At 51.8% G+C, this 19,345-nt stretch overlaps 2 protein-coding genes and 1 gene segment (V, D, J or C); 2 read left to right on the forward strand and 1 right to left on the reverse strand.

Annotated features, from left to right (window-relative positions):
* The window catches only part of LOC122746863 (zinc finger protein 850-like), a 35,894-nt gene extending 30,629 nt beyond the window's left edge, over nucleotides 1-5,265 (forward strand). For 2 of the 3 annotated variants that reach the window (XM_043992919.1, XM_043992918.1), the window contains exon 6: nucleotides 372-5,265. In XM_043992919.1, the coding sequence (XP_043848854.1) occupies nucleotides 372-445 (74 nt within the window). In that variant the 3' untranslated portion in view covers nucleotides 446-5,265. The remainder of the gene's footprint in view (nucleotides 1-371) is intronic. The other variant, XM_043992920.1, reaches the window with a different exon arrangement.
* Nucleotides 5,266-7,306: 2,041 nt separating this feature from the next.
* LOC122746875 lies at nucleotides 7,307-10,787 on the reverse strand. The segment is given in 2 exon segments: nucleotides 7,307-9,472; nucleotides 9,601-10,787. Coding segments are annotated over 2 exon segments (369 nt in total).
* A 2,223-nt stretch (nucleotides 10,788-13,010) lies between these two features.
* Nucleotides 13,011-19,345, forward strand: part of LOC122746870 (zinc finger protein OZF-like) — a 19,956-nt gene continuing 13,621 nt past the window's right edge. For 2 of the 4 annotated variants that reach the window (XR_006355585.1, XM_043992934.1), the window contains exons 1-4: nucleotides 13,011-13,338; nucleotides 13,980-14,092; nucleotides 15,496-15,622; nucleotides 16,099-16,194. Coding sequence is in view for 3 of the 4 variants with exons in the window: in XM_043992934.1 (XP_043848869.1) it covers nucleotides 13,047-13,338; nucleotides 13,980-14,092; nucleotides 15,496-15,622; nucleotides 16,099-16,194 (628 nt within the window). In the remaining variant the exon portion in view is untranslated. The remainder of the gene's footprint in view (nucleotides 13,339-13,979; nucleotides 14,093-15,495; nucleotides 15,623-16,098; nucleotides 16,195-19,345) is intronic. The other 2 variants (XM_043992935.1, XM_043992936.1) reach the window with 2 other exon arrangements.

Raw genomic sequence — 19,345 nt, forward strand, 5'->3', positions numbered from 1 at the left:
GTGTGTGTGTGTGTGTGTGTGAGGCAATTGGGGTTAAGTGACTTGCCCAGGGTCACACAGCTAGTAGTAAGTATTAAGTGTCTGAGGCTGGATTTGAACTCAGGTCCTCCTGAATCCAGGGCTGATGCTCTATCCACTGCACCACCTAGCTGCCCCAAAGTAGTTTTAATTTGCATTTCTCTAATCAGTAGTGATTGAGAATATTTTTTCATATGGCTGTAGGATTTTATTATAATTGTCCCCAAACAACTTTAACTCATCTAGAGAGTGTTCTTTTTAGTCTTTGCTCAACCGAACAAGTGTCATCATAAACTACAATTATGTCATCTCCCTCTCTCTTTTTTTCATGCTGCAACTGGATGATTGCCAAGGTCAGGAAGACCACTGTTTCTTTGTTCCATGTCAGATAGCTGACCATTCTCCAGAAGAAGTTATGCACAACTGAGACTTCTCAGGAGCTTGATCTCTCACACACTATGATGGACTGACTACTCAGCTCCATATACATCCTTTCCAGGGTTCCCATTTTGGGGTCCAGATTCCATCAGTGAAGTCAAAGATGCAAAAGGTGCTCTGTGTGTGGCTTAACTCCCAAACTGGACAGCTATGGACATAATAACTACATCGTCCCCTAGGTCATAAGCAATTATTGAGTCTTTACTTGAACTATCACACCAATATTGATGACTGAGGTCATTGTGTGTTGCCCACAGATGGCCTGAGAGCTTGTTATGTGCCATTGGAGCGTCTTGCTCTTTAATGATGAGAGCAGTGTTCTCATATGGTCACCTAGTGCAGAAATGATGTCAAGCTCTCCCAATCTACTTAGAGCTGATTCAATTAGGCTCTTGTAATAAGGACAATGACTTATTCTAATTGTGGTGCTATCTTTCTGGTCCTTTATGTACATTCCAAAATGAAACCACAACATTGGCTTATCCCCAGGGTGTCCAACACAATCTTGCTTATCTCTCTGAGGCAGCAAGGAAACTCAGGTGCTAGTCAGTTCTCTAAGTTGTCAGTCAGACAGCTGTCCTCATAGAACAAGAAGAGTACTGGAAAGCCGCAGGTCGGTCAAGAACATCTGGCATTTAATCTACTGCCTCCTACCTTCTCTCCAGTTTTTAGATTCCATACTTAGGTGGCAATAGGGTCCTATTCTCACTCAAATCACAGATACCAGGAATTAGGTCTGTATTTATTATCTTACAAAATGCACCACGATTGCATCATGAAAGTTGAATGTGGTAAAAAATGAAGGTTTTTAACTAAAATGTAACCGCCAGTTTTTGAAGGACCAACCTTTCAGGGAGGAGACAGTGATGAACAGCCATGCGCCTGCCACTGCCCGGGAGAGCGTGGCCGAGCACGCGAGACTTCCGGGATTTGAGCTTAAAGATGAGGAGAGAAGGAAGTGGGCACTCACTCTCGGCACACACACGCTGGCTCAGGTTTGACAGCATGTTCGGGTGATCGGCTCTGGTCCTCGGTGGCAGCATGCGCTTGATGCTGGTTCTCAGCCTGAAAGGTAGCTTTGGGCAAATTACAAAAACCACTTTATTAGCCTCACTCTCCTTCATCTGGTTTTGTTTATTAAAGAGACTATGTCAAGTTGGATATGAGTCGACTACTCCAGAATATGCAATTGCACAAACATTTCACATATAGGAGATCTAGAGTTAGTTTATAGACCCTCTAAAAATGCCTGCACCCTCTGTGCCCTGTACTGTTCAGGCACCCTCCATAGGGTTGCATGGAGGCTTCCCAGCCTCACTAGTAGTGAGGAGCCTCTCAGTGTTAGGCTGGGCTAGTCCTTGGAAAGCAGGCTCAGTCTGTCGCTAGGTCTGTTCTTACAATCTTTCCAGCAGAGGCAGAAACCTTTTACTGCTTTAAGTTTCTAGAAATCTTTTTGTAAAGAGAGATCACTTTTTCCTTGTATAACATCCTCAACCTCCTCTTTAAGTGGCAGAATCATTGAGTCAAAGGATATGAAGGTCTTTATCTCTTGGTGAAGTTGCATTGCGATCACCAGTTGGGGGCAGCTAGGGGACACAGTGGATAGAGCACCTGCCCTGGATTCAGGAGGACCTGAGTTCAAATCTGGCCTCAGACACTTGACACCTTCTAGCTGTGTGACCCTGGGCAAGTCACTTAACCCTCATTGCTCCACCAAAAAAAAAAAGATGACCAGTAAGCTGACCAATTAGCATTGAATTCTCTGGCTATGGCAACCTGTGCAACTAAGAAGAATGCAAAAATCTCCTTCAGTATTCTGGCCACCTGAGCAGACAGGTATGTGCAGATACAGTCTTATACCATTTGTCCCTTAAGCTTTCACCTTGGAGGCTTGGGTTCAGGGAAGAGAAATGGAGATGTCACTGCTAATCTATATGTGGAGGGAATGCCTGCCATCTCCCTTCTCTCTCCCCCTGGGGAGATCCTCAACATTTTCTCCATAGGTGATAAAGTTTACCCTCTGGTCCTCGAATTAGTTTGCTTTCCTCCAAGACTCAGCATTTAAGGACCTGGGCCCTCTTACAAGGGCATCCAGGACCATGTCTAGGAGAGAGCCGTCCTCTGGGGCAAAGGGGTGGACCACACCTCTTCACCTCACCTCATGTCAGGACACTGACTTCCCTTTTCCACTGACTCCCCATTGGATTGGGGTGCTCTCACTCCTGGGGTCTCTGGCCAAACCCTTTATGGATTCTTTCTTTAGTTGAGCATCTCCTTCCTGCCTGCAACACCTGGGTTTGGAAGAGAAGGTTGAGAGGGAGCCCAAGGTCCCATGGAGAAACTCAGGAGCTCTGGAGACATTTCTGTGATCTCCAACTGAGAAAGGAGGTTATTCCTCCTGTTAAAGTGAGACAGATGAAACCACCTGGATGAGTATGGTAGCTATGGATGATTATAAGTCCCACAATCCCTGGCAGATGGCCACATGCAAGGCTGACTTCGAAATGCTGGAGCGAATGTCTGTTCATCTGGACAGTCCTACCACCAATGAGTTGTCAGTGTCCAAAGCCATGACTTTTTACAAATTGAAACCACCTCCCAACATTTCTGACAAACACATCAGCCATTTAAAACAAGCTGTCCAAATGCCAGCCTAGGTTCTGCATTGTTAGAGCTGGTGACACCCTGAGGTTTCCCTGTGGCCCATGTGGGGCATCTGTTCCCTGAGATGGAATTCATCCCTGTGCCCACACACCAGAATGACAACACAGCCAAACATTGACAAGAAGCCCTCCCCCAAAGGGCTCCAAGAAAACCCATCAGGCAGGAGAGGAGGAAGCAGCTGACTTACAGTCCATGAGAGTGTTCAAGAGACACCCCAAGAAGGAAGCAGAGAAGCCCCTCCCCCTTCAGACAAAGAACTGTGCCCCAGCAAGGGCGAGTGAAGAGAAGCAAGCCCAAAGACCAGCAATGAGGAGAAGGGCACCCCTCCTTCAGCAAAGGGGGCCAGGTCAGGACCAGGGCAGAGGCCTGGCCAGAGAAAACCTCCCCCACTTTCACTGTCATGCAGATGTCATCTCCATCTGCCCAGATCAGAAAGGCCGGTCAGGGAAGGGGCCCTCGACACCTTCACCCCATTCACAGCATGTCCAACCTGAGCTCAGGGCCTTGCCCATTCCTTGCTGGCCAGCAGTTCCACCCCTGGGCAAGGCAGCTTGTCATGCATCTCACCCTGGCTACTATGCCTTCAGGTGAAGCAGTCTGTCCTGGCCTCTCAAGGCCTGGCCGTGTCATCCTGGGTCAGGCTCTCCCAGGCACAGGGTGGTAGCATGAGGCAGATGGTGCTTCAGCCCCATCACCATCCTTCTGCTTAGCCCTGATCTCCCCTTCATGGCTGGGGTAGTAGCCTGGGCAGCCTCTTAGAGGGCAAGGCTGCCAGTTTAGCCACCTGGCCTGCTAAAGTAGCATTAGACTCAGGCTTCAACCCAATGCCTGCCCTTCAAATATCCTCTCTGCCTGTCCAGAAGAGGAGACCTCTGCAATAACCTTGTGCACCTAGTGAGTGGTTACGGCCAAAGTGGGAACTTATTATTTTTGACTAGCTAGTGTCAAGTATCCGAGGCTGGATTTGAACTCAGGTCCTCCTGAATCCAGGGCTAGTGCTCTATCCACTGCGCCACCTAGCTGCCCCTGACTATGCATACTTCTTATAAGGGAGTGGAGGTAATGAGAGGGAGATAAAATAAATATTTGTTCACTGAAAAACTCATTCACAAAAATAAAACTATAGCAAAGAATACCCCCAAATGGGCTAGCAACATCCAAGACAGTACATATTTACCGATGATGAATTTGAGGTAAATGGGCCCAAGACATGTCAGTTTCTGAGCCATAGGGGAGGCACCAAGGGACAGGAGGTGACAAACATCATCCTGATTTTGCAAACAGGGAAGAGAATATACCCCAAAGTATGGAACGCTAAGCTTGGTGTGTTTTACTGGAGAGGTGTTTGTGTGAGAAATGGCCATTTGTAACCCATGTCTTTGAGATTCAGTCCTGACTCCCTCAGTCCTGGCTTTCCCCATTCCAAAGTCCAAAGTCCGTCTTGATAAGATGAAGTCAACTCTTCTTGGTCCTCGTCAGACTGACCCTTCTAAATCCTTGTTAGGGCCATCAACATTTGGTCTGGGGTGAAAATTCCCATGGTGTCCTTTTAAGGAGATAGGCCTTCTGTTCAGATAGGAAGGCCTTCCTTCCAACGAGGGGCTATTCACCTGTTTGAAAAAGGATTTGCATTCTTTGGAGAGTTAACCCAAGGTCCGGGCTGGCCTGGCTTTAGCCCTTCATTTTCATGTAGTCAAGTATCCAACATGGAGAACAGGAAATGTGTGGAGTTTGTATTTCTCAAGTCGATCAATCCGAGGTGATTAGGCATCTCTCAGGAACACCTGCTCTTCGAAGGGCATATAGACTGACCCCACTGCCATGAAGCGTCTCTGGTCTGAGGGAGACAGCCAATAGACCTCCTTTTATTAATAACCTGCCAGCCTATTTAACAACATGATTCAATTACCCAGAAACGGTGTCTCTGATCATCACAGCTGGCGAACGCTTAGCAAAGACAAAATGGTCACAGTCATGCCAGGCTAACCTCAATTCTTTTTTTGAAAGTATCTGCACAGACCAGAGGAATGCTGCAAGTTTGGCCTCCCTACCTTTGAGCTATGTAACGATTGGAATGACACCCCCTGCTGGAGACTTACTGTAGAAGAGTTCCACCCATGAAGTGAAGGTCTTTGAGGGCAAGACCAGGAGTCTTTTCTTTGGCGTCAGGAAGTGACGCGGGCTAGTGGGGGGAGGAAGGAAGAGACTGACTCCCGCTCTGAGGCTCTTTCCTCTGGACTCTGGTGGAGAGCGGAGCTAGAAATGTGCTCTCCCTTTAATAGATAGGAATCTAGGCCTTTCTCTCTCTCATTACCAAATTCTTATTCTCCTTAATAAATGCTTAAAAGTCTAACTCTTGCTAAAGCTTATAATTTATTGGCGACCACTCATTGGATATTTTAGACAGACTAGCTAGAATTTTAGCCCTTAACAGCTATGCATCTGAGAAAGCATCTCATACTATTTTTGTGCATTTCATGGAACGATGCATGCTGGATGGTGATACAATCAGCTGGACTTGACATGGACCAACTCAAATTTAATCTTATTTCTGCTTGTGCTATTAACTCATCACAGGGTTGTGCTCATTCCCATTTGGAGGCAAGTCAAATCAATTCAAGTTAACAAACATTTATTAAGCACTGACTGTGCCACGTATAGTGCTAAGTGCTCAGGATAGCAAGCAAGGCAAACAACAGTGCCCGCCCTCTAAAGGCTCTCACTCCAATAAGGGAGATGTGCAAACAATTGTGTGCCCATGTGGCCTGTGCTCTGACCACTCTCCCAGAGCCCCATTAGCTGCATCTTCTCCCGGTGTTCTATGGCAGGGAAGGGGGGTCTCTTCTCAGTCACCATCAGCTCAAGGCCCCACCAGCTGTTTCCCTTCCCACTGTTAGGTGCCAGTGACTCCCACCCTCCTTCCATTGAACCACTCAACACCAGTGAGAAGGTATTTAGGTGAGTGCAGAGTGAACAAGCTCTCCTACTCTCCTACCAGGAGCGAGATAGCTCAGCTCAACCGAGAGAGACAGAGACAGAGACCGAGACCGAGACAGACAGAGACAGAGACCGAGACAGAGACCGAGACTGAGACAGAGACCGAGACCGAGACTGAGACTGAGACTGAGACAGAGACCAAGACAGAGACAGAGACCGAGACAGACAGAGACCGAGACAGACAGAGACCGAGACAGAGACAGAGACCGAGACTGAGACAGACAGAGACAGAGACAGAGACCAAGACAGAGACCGAGACCGAGACTGAGACAGACAGAGACAGAGACCAAGACAGAGACCGAGACAGAGACAGAGACCAAGACAGAGACCGAGACCGAGACTGAGACAGAGACAGAGACAGAGACCGATACAGAGACCGAGACCGAGACAGAGACAGAGACCAAGACACAGACAGAGACCGAGACAGAGACCGAGACAGAGACAGAGACCGAGACAGAGACAGAGACCGAGACAGACAGAGACCGAGACAGAGACAGAGACCGAGACTGAGACAGACAGAGACAGAGACCAAGACAGAGACCGAGACAGAGACAGAGACCAAGACAGAGACCGAGACAGAGACAGAGACCAAGACAGAGACCGAGACCGAGACTGAGACAGAGACAGAGACCAAGACAGAGACAGAGACCGAGACTGAGACTGAGACAGAGACAGAGACCGATACAGAGACTGGACTGAGACCGAGACCGAGACCGAGACCGAGACAGAGACAGAGACAGAGACAGAGACCAAGACACAGACAGAGACCGAGACAGAGACAGAGACCAAGACAGAGACAGAGACCGAGACAGACAGAGACCGAGACAGAGACAGAGACCGAGACTGAGACAGACAGAGACAGAGACCAAGACAGAGACCGAGACAGAGACAGAGACCAAGACAGAGACCGAGACAGAGACAGAGACCAAGACAGAGACCGAGACCGAGACTGAGACAGAGACAGAGACCAAGACAGAGACAGAGACCGAGACTGAGACTGAGACAGAGACAGAGACCGATACAGAGACTGGACTGAGACCGAGACCGAGACCGAGACAGAGACAGAGACAGAGACCAAGACACAGACAGAGACAGAGACCGAGACCGAGACAGACAGAGACAGAGACAGAGACCAAGACAGAGACCGAGACCGAGACAGAGACCAAGATAGAGACAGAGACCAAGACCGAGACTGAGACTGAGACTGAGACTGAGACAGAGACAGAGACAGAGACAGAGACAGAGACTGAGACCGACAGAGACCGAGACCGACCCCCAGATCTGGCCCAAGGAGAAATGTTCTGGTCTCCCGCGTAGTGTTCTAAAGACAGGGGCCTGATCAAGTTGCTGGCTCTTACCTGGTGGCTCCTTTCTAGTCTTTCTTTCCCTTCAGGGACCTGAGGAGATTGAGATCTGGGTATCGGCTCTCTCAAAGACGGAAGCCAGAGAACCTGGATCTCTCTCTTCCCAAGTTCTTGCCAATTCTGCCTCATCCATCTCAGCCCACGAGGAGAGTCTTCTCCAAATGGAATCTCCTGGAAGCGTGTTTGCACGCTCTCCACAAGGAGAGAAGCTATCAGAGGGGCTGCCTCTCCCACTCCATCTAAGAGACAGACACAAAGTCAAGGGAAGGGGGTCTCAGAGGGAAGACGAGGGGCTCTGGGAAGATCCACTTGCCAATGAGAGACTAAAAAGCCAAGTAGTGGCAGTAAGGAAGGGAGAGCGTTCCGGGCAGTCTGGCTGGGGGAGAGCCAGTGAAGAGTCAGAGAATTGAGAGATGGAAGAGCGAGAAGGCCAGTGCACTCAATCCCTGAGTGTGTAGAGGAAACAATGGACAAGGAGACCGGAAAGTGCAGAAAGGATGAGGTGATGAAGGGTTCTGAAAGCCAGAGGGTTTAGTGTTAGGTGTTGGAGGTGACAGGGAGCCACAGGTTGTTATTGAGCAGGGGAGGGAAATGGTCCACTTAGTGGCTGATGGGAGGAAGTACTGGAGTGGGGAGAGACTTGAGACAGGCAGGCACCCTCCAGAGCTCTTGCCATAATCCAGGTATAAGAGGATGGAGGCCCAGACCAGGCTGGGGGCAGGGTCAGAGGACACGTTAGGCAGGATTTCCACTAGGGCCTATGTTTGCTTTGTTTTATTGGCTTTGATTCCAAATTTTCTTACACTGAAAAAAAAGTTCATGCATTTATACTCCTGTTGTACATAAAAAGTCCAATAATTAGCTATTATTCATGCCCTCCAGATTGGGGTCTAGCCCCCTCAGTAAAGCTTTGCTTCTTGGGTTAACTGCGTGTGACTGGAGCGTGTGTTTTCTACTGTGCATTTCTTCACTTTTCAGGACACTTGATTAGGCGCTTTCTCACTTTCATTTTTTTTTAAATCTGAAGCCAACTAACTTCAAATAAAAGGAGCATTTCCATCTACACTGCAGTAGGGAGGAGGAGATGAGAACACATTGAGCCTCCAATCTCTATTAAATACAGCTGACTCTTCTTTTATTGTATAGAATAAAGTGTCACTTTCCAAGCTGTTCTCCTGCTTGTCAAGGATTCCTTCTGTTTGCTTCTCTCATGGAGGAGGGGGCCCCTTCACCAGCCCCCTCTCTTTCCCCACTCCCTACCCCAAAGATGACCACTCTCCTCGAAAGCAACGGTCATGCACTCACCTGCCGTCTAACCCTCCCAAATCAAAGATGTCCATGCCGTACAGGATGAGAAGGGAGAAAGCAACACCACCCTAGAGGCTTTGGAAGGTGTTACAGCGGCCATATTGACAGCCTTTCCCTTCTTGAGTAAGCAGGGAGACCAAGAAATACACCCTTTGGAAGGCTCGGGGGTGGAATAGGCCCTGCTCTGCTGGGGCGGGGCTTGGGGACCCATTCTTAGACATGGCCCAGGAAATATGTGCGGGGTCTTAGAGAGAGCGCAGACATCCCTTGGGCCAGGAAGCCGGGCATCCCAGACATCCCTGTTGCCTTCAGCAGCTGGACCCAAGCTAGGTTATAATAGGTTTTTGTCTCGGTTCCTCATCTGAGTCTCTCACTGTGCGAAGAACCACTATAATACAAGGCACAGTAATAATCAGCCTCGTCCTCAGGCTGGGCCCCCTTGATGGTGAGGGCAGCTTTGTCCCCAAGCAGGGACCCTGAGAACCGGGCAGGGACACCTGATACAAGATTGCTTGTATGATAGATGAGGCCCCTGGGAGCTTGGCCAGACTTCTGCTGGATCCATGCAGGATAGTGCCCAGAGGTGACGGCCCCTGTGCTGGAGCTGCATGTCAGGGTGACTGTTCCTCCTGGGATCGCAGTCAGAGATGGCTCCTGAGTCACCACAGCCTGAGAACTGACCCCTGAAACCAACAGGACAGACACAAATGTCAGTAATGGGGAGAGGGGCATCGCTGCCAAGGCTACTTATTTCATGCCCAGCTCTCCTCTCCCCTCCTCCTCCCCAAGAGCCCAGGGGGTCACCCCTCACCTTTGCAGAGAGTGAGGAGCACAAGGAGAGAAGTCCAGGCCATGGTGGAGATGTTGGGTTGCCTGGAACTCAGGGATGGTGCAAATCCTGTTTATAACTGCTTCACTGCCCACTGGCATGGGGACGCAGGCTGCTTCATGCAAATGGCTTTCCAAATGGGATGTATCTCTGGGCCAAGTCTGAAGTACATGGTGGGTGGGGCGGGGCATGCACGGCCACCAGGAAGCAGACACCCATGAACGCCCAGGGCCACCTGCCAGCTCTGGGCATGGTCCGGGGATTTCTCAGCTGGATGGCCCACCATGACTGGCCCATGGTAGTCCCACAGCGCCCTCTGCTGGGCCCAAGTCCCAAAGGCACCTGGCATCGAGGCACCATGACTGGCTAGAGCCTGCAGAACATAAGTGAATGGCCCGTTCCTCGGGACCAAAGGCACCACGTCCTTGGGCTGGGTGTTGGGTCTGACCCCGCAAGCTCCTCTTCTCTACACTGTCCTCAGGAAGAGAGCGCATGGTGGGGAGGGGTTGGCGCTGCCAGTCTGGACACCCAGGCCAGATGATCTGGAGGAGCCTCCTATCAAAAAGCTGCCTGAGTCCTGGCGCACAGAGTGGCCTGGCTTTGGGCAGAAGGGAGAACGGGAGGGCTAGGCCAGCCTGCAGCTCTGGGGGCCTGGTTCTGTCTGGGGACTGGCTGCCCTGGCCCCCTCTGTGGCTCAGCTCCTGGGCCCAGAGCACTCCAAAGAGAGAGGGGCATTCCTGGCTTGGACACGTCTCCTAGGACTCCTCTGGGATTGGCCAGCCATCAGTGCAAATTCCCGACGAACCGTTTTACTCTCATTAAACCACTGGATGACCTCATTCAAGCTGAGTAATTGAAGAGAGCCCAGGGAAGCCAAGCCAGCCTCTTGTCCTGGCCCCAGATGTCCCCTTTATACCAGGAGAACCTGGGATCATCCTGAAAGCAGTTGCACCCTACAGAAGCTGGGAGTGTGGCTCTGATGTGGTGCCCGCACAATGGGTGAGGATGGAGGCTGCAGCTCCCCAGCAGCAACAATCCACTGGCAGTGGGTGCCAGGTGTCAGAACTCAGGAACAATGAACACACAACTGGCCTGGGGAAACTGATGTGGATGCACATGCCTGCCCCAGGCAGCTGGCATCAAAACTAGGGCAATGCCTTTATTTTTTATTTTTTTATTGTGTGTGTGTGTGTGTGTGTGTGTGAGGCAATTGGGGTTAAGTGACTTGCCCAGGGTCACACAGCTAGTAAGTATCAAGTGTCTGAGGCCAGGTTTGAACTCAGGTCCTCCTGACATCAGGGCTGGTGTTCTATCCACTGTGCCACCTAGCTGCCCCAGGGCAATGCCTTTAAAAAGAGGATAGAGTCAGTAAGACCTGAGTTCAAATCTGGGCTCAGACACTTAATAGCCATGTGACCCTAGGCTAGTCATTCAACCTTGTTTGCCTCCATTTCCTCATCTATAAATTGGGGATAATAATAGCCCTACCTACCAAGGTTGTTGTGAGGACCAAATAAAATCTTTGTAAAGCACTGAGCAGCATGGCCAGCACATAGTAGGTGCTTAATAAATGATTTTTTTTCCCCCCTCTCCTCTATGGAAGACTGACATTGAGAGCAAATGGCTCGTATGGGGCCAGGAGAAGTCTGGTCAAGTCAAGTCAACAGGCATTTATCAAGTGCTTACTGCATTCTGGGCATTGTGCAAGGCAAAAGTCTGTGCTCTTGAAGAGCTCACACTTTTATGGGGGAGACAAAATGAAATAACTATGACCTATCAAGATAAGGCCACAGTGAATTGGAGCGAATCTTGGGGAAGGTGGAAGGCTAACTAGACCTGGGAGGTCTGACTGTGGCTCAGACTTCAGGAAGGCGGGCCTGAGGAGGAAGGGGGTTGTAGGCAGGGCATTGGCCAACCACAACACCACAGATTGGAAGGGGAGGGATAGCAAGGTTGCCATCCTGGAGTACAGAGTACCTAGGGGAGGCAGGAGAAGACTAGAAAAGCACAACAGAACCAGGCTAGGAAGGGTTTCAAAAGCCAGAGGATTGGATACCTGATCCTGAAAGCAATAGGGAGCCAGGGGAGTTCCCGGATTAGGAAGGAAAGAAACAAGCACTGATTGTGCTAAACACTTTACAAATCTGATCTCATTTGATCCTCACAATATCCTCGAGAGTGCTGGTGGGATTCCCCAATTTACAGAAGAGGAAACTGAGGCAGGCAGAGGCTAAAGGCTCTGCCCAGGGTCACCCAGGCCGTAAGTGTCCAAGGTTGAATTTGAACGTGGCTCTTCCAACCTCCAGGCTTAAACCTCATAACTGCTAATGTAGCCTGTGGGTGTTGCTGTTGGCAACAGAAGCCCTTGACCTTCCGTGGCACCAAATCCCAGATCTCCCATCAAGAACTAAAAAGTGTTTCCTTCCCCCAACTCCAGGCCTGTCCTCCCACCCCATTCCAAGGCCCAGAATAGGACCTGGCACAGAATAAACTCTTCCAATGCCTGTGGACCCACTGACTGATCCAGAAAAGGAAGTGGTTCCCGCTTCCTTCCAGGGCACTTAGGAGGTTCCCATTCTTGTAGAGAGATAGGAAGGGGTCAATTAGAGGGAGCTGCTGTCTGGCCAAATTCTACGAATGACCAGGAGCGGCTGGAGGGCAGCTGGGAAGGGTCTCCAGTGGAGTGCCTCAGGGATCTGTGCTTCAAGTATTTGAATGAAGGACAAAAGGTCATTAGGATTTTCTGGGCACCTAGGCCCCCGTTCTGGCTTCCGCTAGTGCTAACCTGGGGGCTAAGACAGTGGACAACCCCTTCCAGTCCTGACTGCCTGGGTCCACAAAGGGGTTTCGGGCTCGTCCTTGGCGCTCGTGAGGAGCCTAGGAGGCCGCCGGCAGCACCACGGCCAGCGCCCTGCAGCCTCGCCTAGTGGACCTAAGGGGCCCCTCCCGTGAGCCCCGCCCCCATGTCAGTTACACACTGTCCTCCCTGGGGACTGGGGGTGCGTGTGTTGGGGGTGGGGGGTTGGGGGAAAAGGGGAGTGGGGGGGAGGGTCTCAGCTCCTTCCCAGTCCACTGGCCCTAAAGAGCAGGCGCTCGGTCTGACTGCTGGCCGCGACCACCCCGTGCGCCCCAACTCGGAGACTCGCTTTCCTACAGGTCAGACTCCTGGCTTAGGCTTTCCATCTTTGGGCGGAGGGAGCAGTAGAGGGGCCCGGGCCTGTTCACCACCAGAGGCACAATCCTCCTGCGTCAAATGGGGGTTCGGCCTGCGGGCCCCAGGGACTCTTCTCCTGCCTTCCACGGCCCCAGAGCTGGCGTGCGTTAAGAGTCAATGCGAAGTCTTTCACCTGAATTTTAAAAATCAGCTTCAGAGCTCCCAGGACACTCCGAGGGAGCTAGAGGGAGAGCAGCCCCAGCCTAGATTGTCAATGCAAGGGGGCGGGACTGGAGCAAGAGTAGTGCTGAAAGAGGACCCCGCCTCTCACCACTCTTGCCCGCCCAGCAGAGGTTCTACGCATGCGCATCAGGACGCCCGGGTGTCTGGACTACCTTTCCCAAAAGGCTCTTCGGCATGTCCACAAATTCTGGGAGGAGTTCCGTCGCGGTTACTATGGAAACGTTGCTTCCGCTCCCTCCCGGATTCTCGTCACTCTCACTACCGCCTCTGCCCAACTCCGTCCTCAGCCGCCACCGTCACTGCAGCCCGAGTACGGGACCAGGGTGAGTGGGGGTCCGAAGGCAGCTTGGGCCGGGGTGGGACGCTAGGTTTCGGGCGCCAGTTTTCATAGTCTCGGGGAGAGGGGGCGCTGAGAGGTGAAGCGATGCGCCGGGCCGATGGTAGCGCGCGTGCGCAGCTCACGCCCTGCCCCCTTTGGAGAGTCACGCTCCCATTGGTCGCCCAGTGGCGTTCGAGCCAATCAGCGCGGCCCTTTCTCTGGGGGGCCTCCGCGAGGTGCCCCAGGCTCCTCCCTCCCCCATTCCCTTCTCTCTGATCCTTCTCTCCCCTCCCCATCTAATTAAAACCCGAGGGTTCGGTACCCCCCCCCAAAGTAAGGATCTTTTTTTTCCGGACCCGAGTAACATCTTAACGCCCTAAGGGAAGATCAGCAGGCGGGGGGTGGGGGCGTGTCCGGCGCAGCCCTGACCCCCACCCCCACCTCGAGCCTGGCCAGGCTCGGTCCCCGTCCCCTCCTCATCTGGGGGGACGGGCGGTGTCCTTTCCCGACTCCAAACCTAATCGGCCCCAGAGACCCCCCCCTTCCCCCGCAGGACACTCCTTCAGGCCGGGACGGCCTGGACCCGGGCCCTGCTCCCCCTCTTGTGGGAGGGGGCTTGAAGGATCGACCCCCCTGCCCCCTCAGGGGCGTCGTCTGCTCCCCAGATTTGCCTTTGGAAGCCCCTGGCCCCTGCTGCAGGAGAGGGTGCGGAAGAGGAGGCCATGGCCCCGGTGGTTCTGACAGCCAGGGCTGGGCAGGTGAGCGGAGGGGGCGGGGCGTGGGGCGTGGGGGGGGGCACGGTTAGTGAGGCCCGGGACGATGCAGGACCCCAGGAGTGCGAGGCTGCAGGAAGCAGAGCCCCGGGGAAAGGCGAGTCGTCATGATCGTTATCGTTATTATGAGGGTCCTCCCGCCTGGCCAGGACTGTGGGCAAGCTCAGGGGGAGCCCCTACCTGGGGAGATGGAGGCAGAGAGGAAGCGGCCTCTTGCGGCCTGCTCTGGGCCTCCTAGCCCCACCCCGAAACCTAGCCTGGTGAGCCCGTTTCTGGAGCACGTTGAGGTTTGCCAGCCCTCCTCAAGGTTTGTCTCACCATCTCACAGCAATCCCCAGAGGGAAGTGCTGTTGTGCCCACTTTCCAGATGAGGAAACTGAGGCACAGAGCCCTAAAGTCAGTCTAACACTGTGCTAAGTGCTGAGGATTCCGAGACCCCATGGCCACTAGGTGAAGCGGGATCTGAACTCGGGTCTTCCTGCCTTCACGTCACCGTTTGGCTGCCTCTGTGAGGCAGGTGGGAAGAAGACCAAGACTAGCTGTCAAATGAATGACCGTTAATCTGGCACTTTCTTGTACTGTTTGACATCCCATGGGAACTGACCCAAGTGTGAAATTCCCGTTGTATCCAGAGAAAGATTGGAGAAAACCTGTGATGGCCTCTGGCTGTTTTCCTGAGGACCTCACTTGGCATCTCTGCCGCTTCTAAGCCAAACCAGGTGGCATGTCACATGCTTCATGGGTATTTGAACTCTGCGTAGATGCTCTGTTTTTACTATTGTTATTATTCTAGGCCTTGCTCCCTGCCTCAAGTCCGGGACAGTGGAGAAATGCTGGCCTGACATTAGGTTGGGCTTTTGAGGGGAAAAACTGGTTAACTTGTGGAGCTGGTGGATGGGAAGTGAAGACCCAGATAGAAGGATCCCTGGCTTCGAGGCAGGAAGCCCAGGGAGATGCCTGTAAGACTTGTACCTAAGGAAGGGTGAACTGGCTTGAGGCACAGGGCCCGGGCCAGGAGTCTGGAAGCCTGGCTTAGATACTTCCTAGCTCTGGGGCCCTGAGAATATCACTTGGCTCTTCTCAGACTCACTTTTCTTATCTGTGAAATGGGGGATGGGCGATACTTTCCACTTGCTTCTCAGACCTGTCACAGAAAAAGTATTTTATAAGTCAAAAATTGCTCCATTCATTTGATTATCATTGTATTATGTGATTGAGTCTCTAGTGCATACTGAGGCTCACAGTCGGTACTTAATATATTTCTGATGTTGAGTGTGCCTAAGCTAAACGAGTGTGAGAACCCTGCCTACAATTTATACAAACTTCACTTCTCCAGATCCATCTAAGGCCTAGTCCCAGGGTAAGCACAAAAGTCTTGGGTGTTTCAGGAATCGGTGACATTCAAGGATGTGGCTGTGGACTTTACCCAGGAGGAGTGGGGGCACCTGGACCCTTCTCAGAAGGATTTGTACAGGGATGTGATACTGGAAAATTACAGGAATCTGGTGTGCCTGGGTAAGGAGGACTCCCCTTGGGACTCAGCATCTGCTTGTGGGAGGGTCCTGGCCAGCCCTCAGGAAGTGTTAGGGGCTGTCTCAAAATCTCTGGTCTCAGAAAACCAGTCCTTTTGTAACCAGAAGGTAGGGCACTGATTAGTAGTGTCAGTTCTTAGGTGATATGTCTGTTTGCTTTCACAAACTGGAAACGGGTAACTTGGTTGTTTGATCCCATGAGTCTCTGCTGAAGTCCCAATGCACCTCGTGAAGATAAGAGCAGTCCCCATCCTTTTCAGGGAGGAGGTCACACTAATGTTCTTCCGGAGATCAGCTCTGCTCTGCCCTCTTCCTGTGGGTCCAAAGGACATCTTAGTCTGGCTCTTCCACCTTGGTTCGGGCCTGCCTCCTTGCCCATGCTCCTGGGAGGGAAGGGGGCTGGCACTGGCTTCTGGGAGGGCTGTGGGGCTGCAGCACTTTCCCATTTCCCCTGAGCAGGACTTGCAGCTTCCAAACCAGATGTGATCGAGCAGCTGGAACGAGGAGAAGCTCCGTGGATGCCAGAGGACGACGTCCCGGGAAGCACCTGTCCAGGTGAGTGCTGGCCGCCCTGTGTGCTCAGTTCCTGGCAGCATTCGATCCCCCGGTCGCTGGGGGCCCCCAGTCCAGGGCTGCGGCTCCTTGCCTCCAAGGCCTTGTCTTTGCCTCAGCAAGGCCCCTGCTGCCCAGGGCTTCTCCTCCACCCATTCCTGGATGGGGATCCTGCCCTTCGCTGCGGCACCAGGCGCTTTGCCTGTTCTTCTCTGTGAATGTTTCTGGTTCCGTCCTTCTGCCCTTTGGGACTTTTCTTCCTGTTTGTTTGTCTCCCCCAGTCTCCTCATCTGCAGAATGGGGGTGCTTATAGCACCTCCTTCCCCAGTGGCCCAGAAGTGAGATCAGGATGGTGTCTGTAAAGGGCTCCACAAGCCTTAAAGCACCACCTGAGGGCTGGTTGTTATTGTTAGTATTATGAGGTTATTTAAAAACGAGTTTGTGGGTTCTATTTCTGTACCTCTCTGTATCTTCCCTACTTCCTCACGCTCTCCGGTGCTTTGAGCGGTCATCTAGCTCATCCCACCCCTGCCCCCCATTTAAAAAAAAAATAGGCTTTATTGATGCTTTTGGCTCTCCATATCACACTTGTCTCCAAAGACGCTCTTCCCTCTCACCTTCCCGATGAGCCATCCCTTGTAACCAAGGCTGAACACAAAAGATCGAGTTCTGCCAAGCCTAGCCTAGCCATTCTTGGTACTTCTGAGAGTCTAAGTGATAGTCTGTCCCAGCCACTCACAGCCCACCCCCTGCATAGCAGAGGGAAGAGACACATCTTTCTCACCTCTTTGTCTTATCCCAGACCTGTGATTTCCCTGCTGTTGGGGACTGCACTGAGGAATTTTCTCACCTGTCTAGATCTAAACTTTGAGGCCCAGAAGGTTGTCCAGGGGGAACACAGGCTGGGGGGCCGGGGGAAGGCGGAGATAAAGAGAGGGAGGGAGCCTCAGTATGCCTCTGGCCACCAAACCCCCTGGATTTATGCTGCTCTCCCAGAAGTGGCACGGAGGACAGCTGAGCTCAGCGTGTTCAGCTCTTGGCCTCCCTTGTCTTCCCCTCAGCCCTCCAGGGGCCTCCCCTGAACCTCTGGACCTTTTCGGATTAAGTGCTGTCTGTCACCCCTCCCTGCAGGCCTCTTCCCTATGTGGTCACACATCTCTTACTGTCTTTCAGCCTTGGTCTTGTAACCAACTTACATTCCCCACGTGCTTCATCCCTACCCTTTTGGGAGAGACCACCCAATTCCTAGAAGAGTGTGACATTCCAGATACCTGAGGGTCAGTCTCAGCACAGACACCTTTGGAGTGAAGGGCCTACATAATCCTGGTACCTCGACACCTCTCTGAGATCACACATCATGAGAAGGTGCCAACCTTCACTGGTAGTGGGAGGGATCCCCAAAGCAGTGAAAGCATCAGCTCAATCCCCCCCAAACACAGCAGCCTGTTCTGGCCTGAGCTGAACGAGTCTCTCGGGACAGGAGGATGGGTTAGCACCCGATGCGCTTTGCAAATATCGTCTCATTGAATCCTCACAACAACCCCGAGAATTCAGTGCTGTGGTTATCCCCATTTTTCGGTGGAGGATCCTGAAGCAGGCAGAGGTCAAATGACTTGTCCAGGGTCACTTGGCTCTGACTGTTTGAGGCCACATTTGAATTCGGGCCTCCCTGACCTCAGGACCATCACTATATTCAGTGTCAACAGGCCCGTGATTTCACTTGTATAGAGAGGACTCATGGTGAGGAGATTCCTCCTCTAACTTCCAGTCTTAGAGAGTTGCCTTGAGGACTAAGAAGCTAAGTGACTTGACCGGGCTGAAATAGCCAGTGGGTGTCAGAGGTGGGACTTGAACGAAGGTCCTCCTGGCATCCTGACAGACTCTAATCTCTGTCCTATGCTGCCCCTCTTTATAGAGTGGAATGAAGGAAGACTTAAAGAAGTAGTTTTAATTCGTTGTTCATGCTTGGGCCATGCCAACTTAATAAAAATGGTAGTACTGGGTATAATTACATTATGGACATAGAAAAATAACCTGGAAGAACAAGGGAAATCATGAAAAATAAGTAGGAATGGGGCAGCTAGGTGGCGCAGTGGATAAAGCACCGGCCCTGGATTCAGGAGGACCTGAGTTCAAATCCTACCTCAGACACTTGACACTTACTAGCTGTGTGACCCTGGGCAAGTCACTTAACCCCCATTGCCCTGCAATAAATAAATAAATAAATAAGTAGGAATGAAGGGGCTTGGCATTACGAGATCTCAGACTCCATTAGAAAGCAATGACCCTCAGAACTATGTTTTGTAAGTTGTTGTGCGGGCACTGGGCGCACCTGCACTAGCAGGTCGTGTCCCTGTAATGAGAACAGTCAGGACAAATAATAACCCAGAAAATGCTCCTCAGGGTCTGGGATGCACTCTCCCCAATACACATGGAGCCCGGGGGCGACTCCTCGATCCTGGCTGCTGGCCTCCTTGTCCCTTCCTGAAGTTTCCTTAGGCGTCCTCAGAGCCTGGTGCAGACACTGCTTGCTGGTCCACAGACACCGCTAGGACAGACACTCATGGGAAGTTCACAAGGTCATCCTCTGGTCCAGGAGCTCTCCCCCTCCTCCAGTGACTCCTGAAGGCTTTGGCTGCCAGTGGTTTTTCCCGCTGGGCTCCCTGCTGGAATGGTGCACCCAGAGCGGCTGCATATTTATCTCAGACCCAAAGGGCTTGATAGAATGTCTTTGGTGGCCCCCACCTGCCCAGTCCTGGGCAGAGTTCTTTTTATCGAGCAGCTTTCATTCCTTCCATATTGATTCAGGACGTTTTGTGCCTAGTTTAATGGTGTTTGGTCAGTTTATTGATTCAGTACAGATGTTACAGCTTGAGAAAGGAATTAGGACAAGAGCACCTTGCTATTTACTTTAGATGGGGTGGTAAGGTTCATTCATTCATTCCTTCAGTTGACTCCCACCCTTACAAATAGAACAGCTGAACTGTGCCTAGAAAGGCTTGGCAAGAGGCCGAACCAATCAAAGAGAGTAGTCTAGTGTTGATAAGTCCAAGAGCACAGATGCTTGGGTTCAGCTCTTGAGTGAGTTGCTGCAAAGACTGCAGAGGAGCTATACGGTGGCATCCTAAAAAGGAAAGGACCGAGGGTGGTCTCT

This window comes from Dromiciops gliroides, chromosome 3 (assembly GCF_019393635.1).
Source record: "Dromiciops gliroides isolate mDroGli1 chromosome 3, mDroGli1.pri, whole genome shotgun sequence".
Classification (NCBI taxonomy): Eukaryota; Metazoa; Chordata; class Mammalia; order Microbiotheria; family Microbiotheriidae; genus Dromiciops; species Dromiciops gliroides.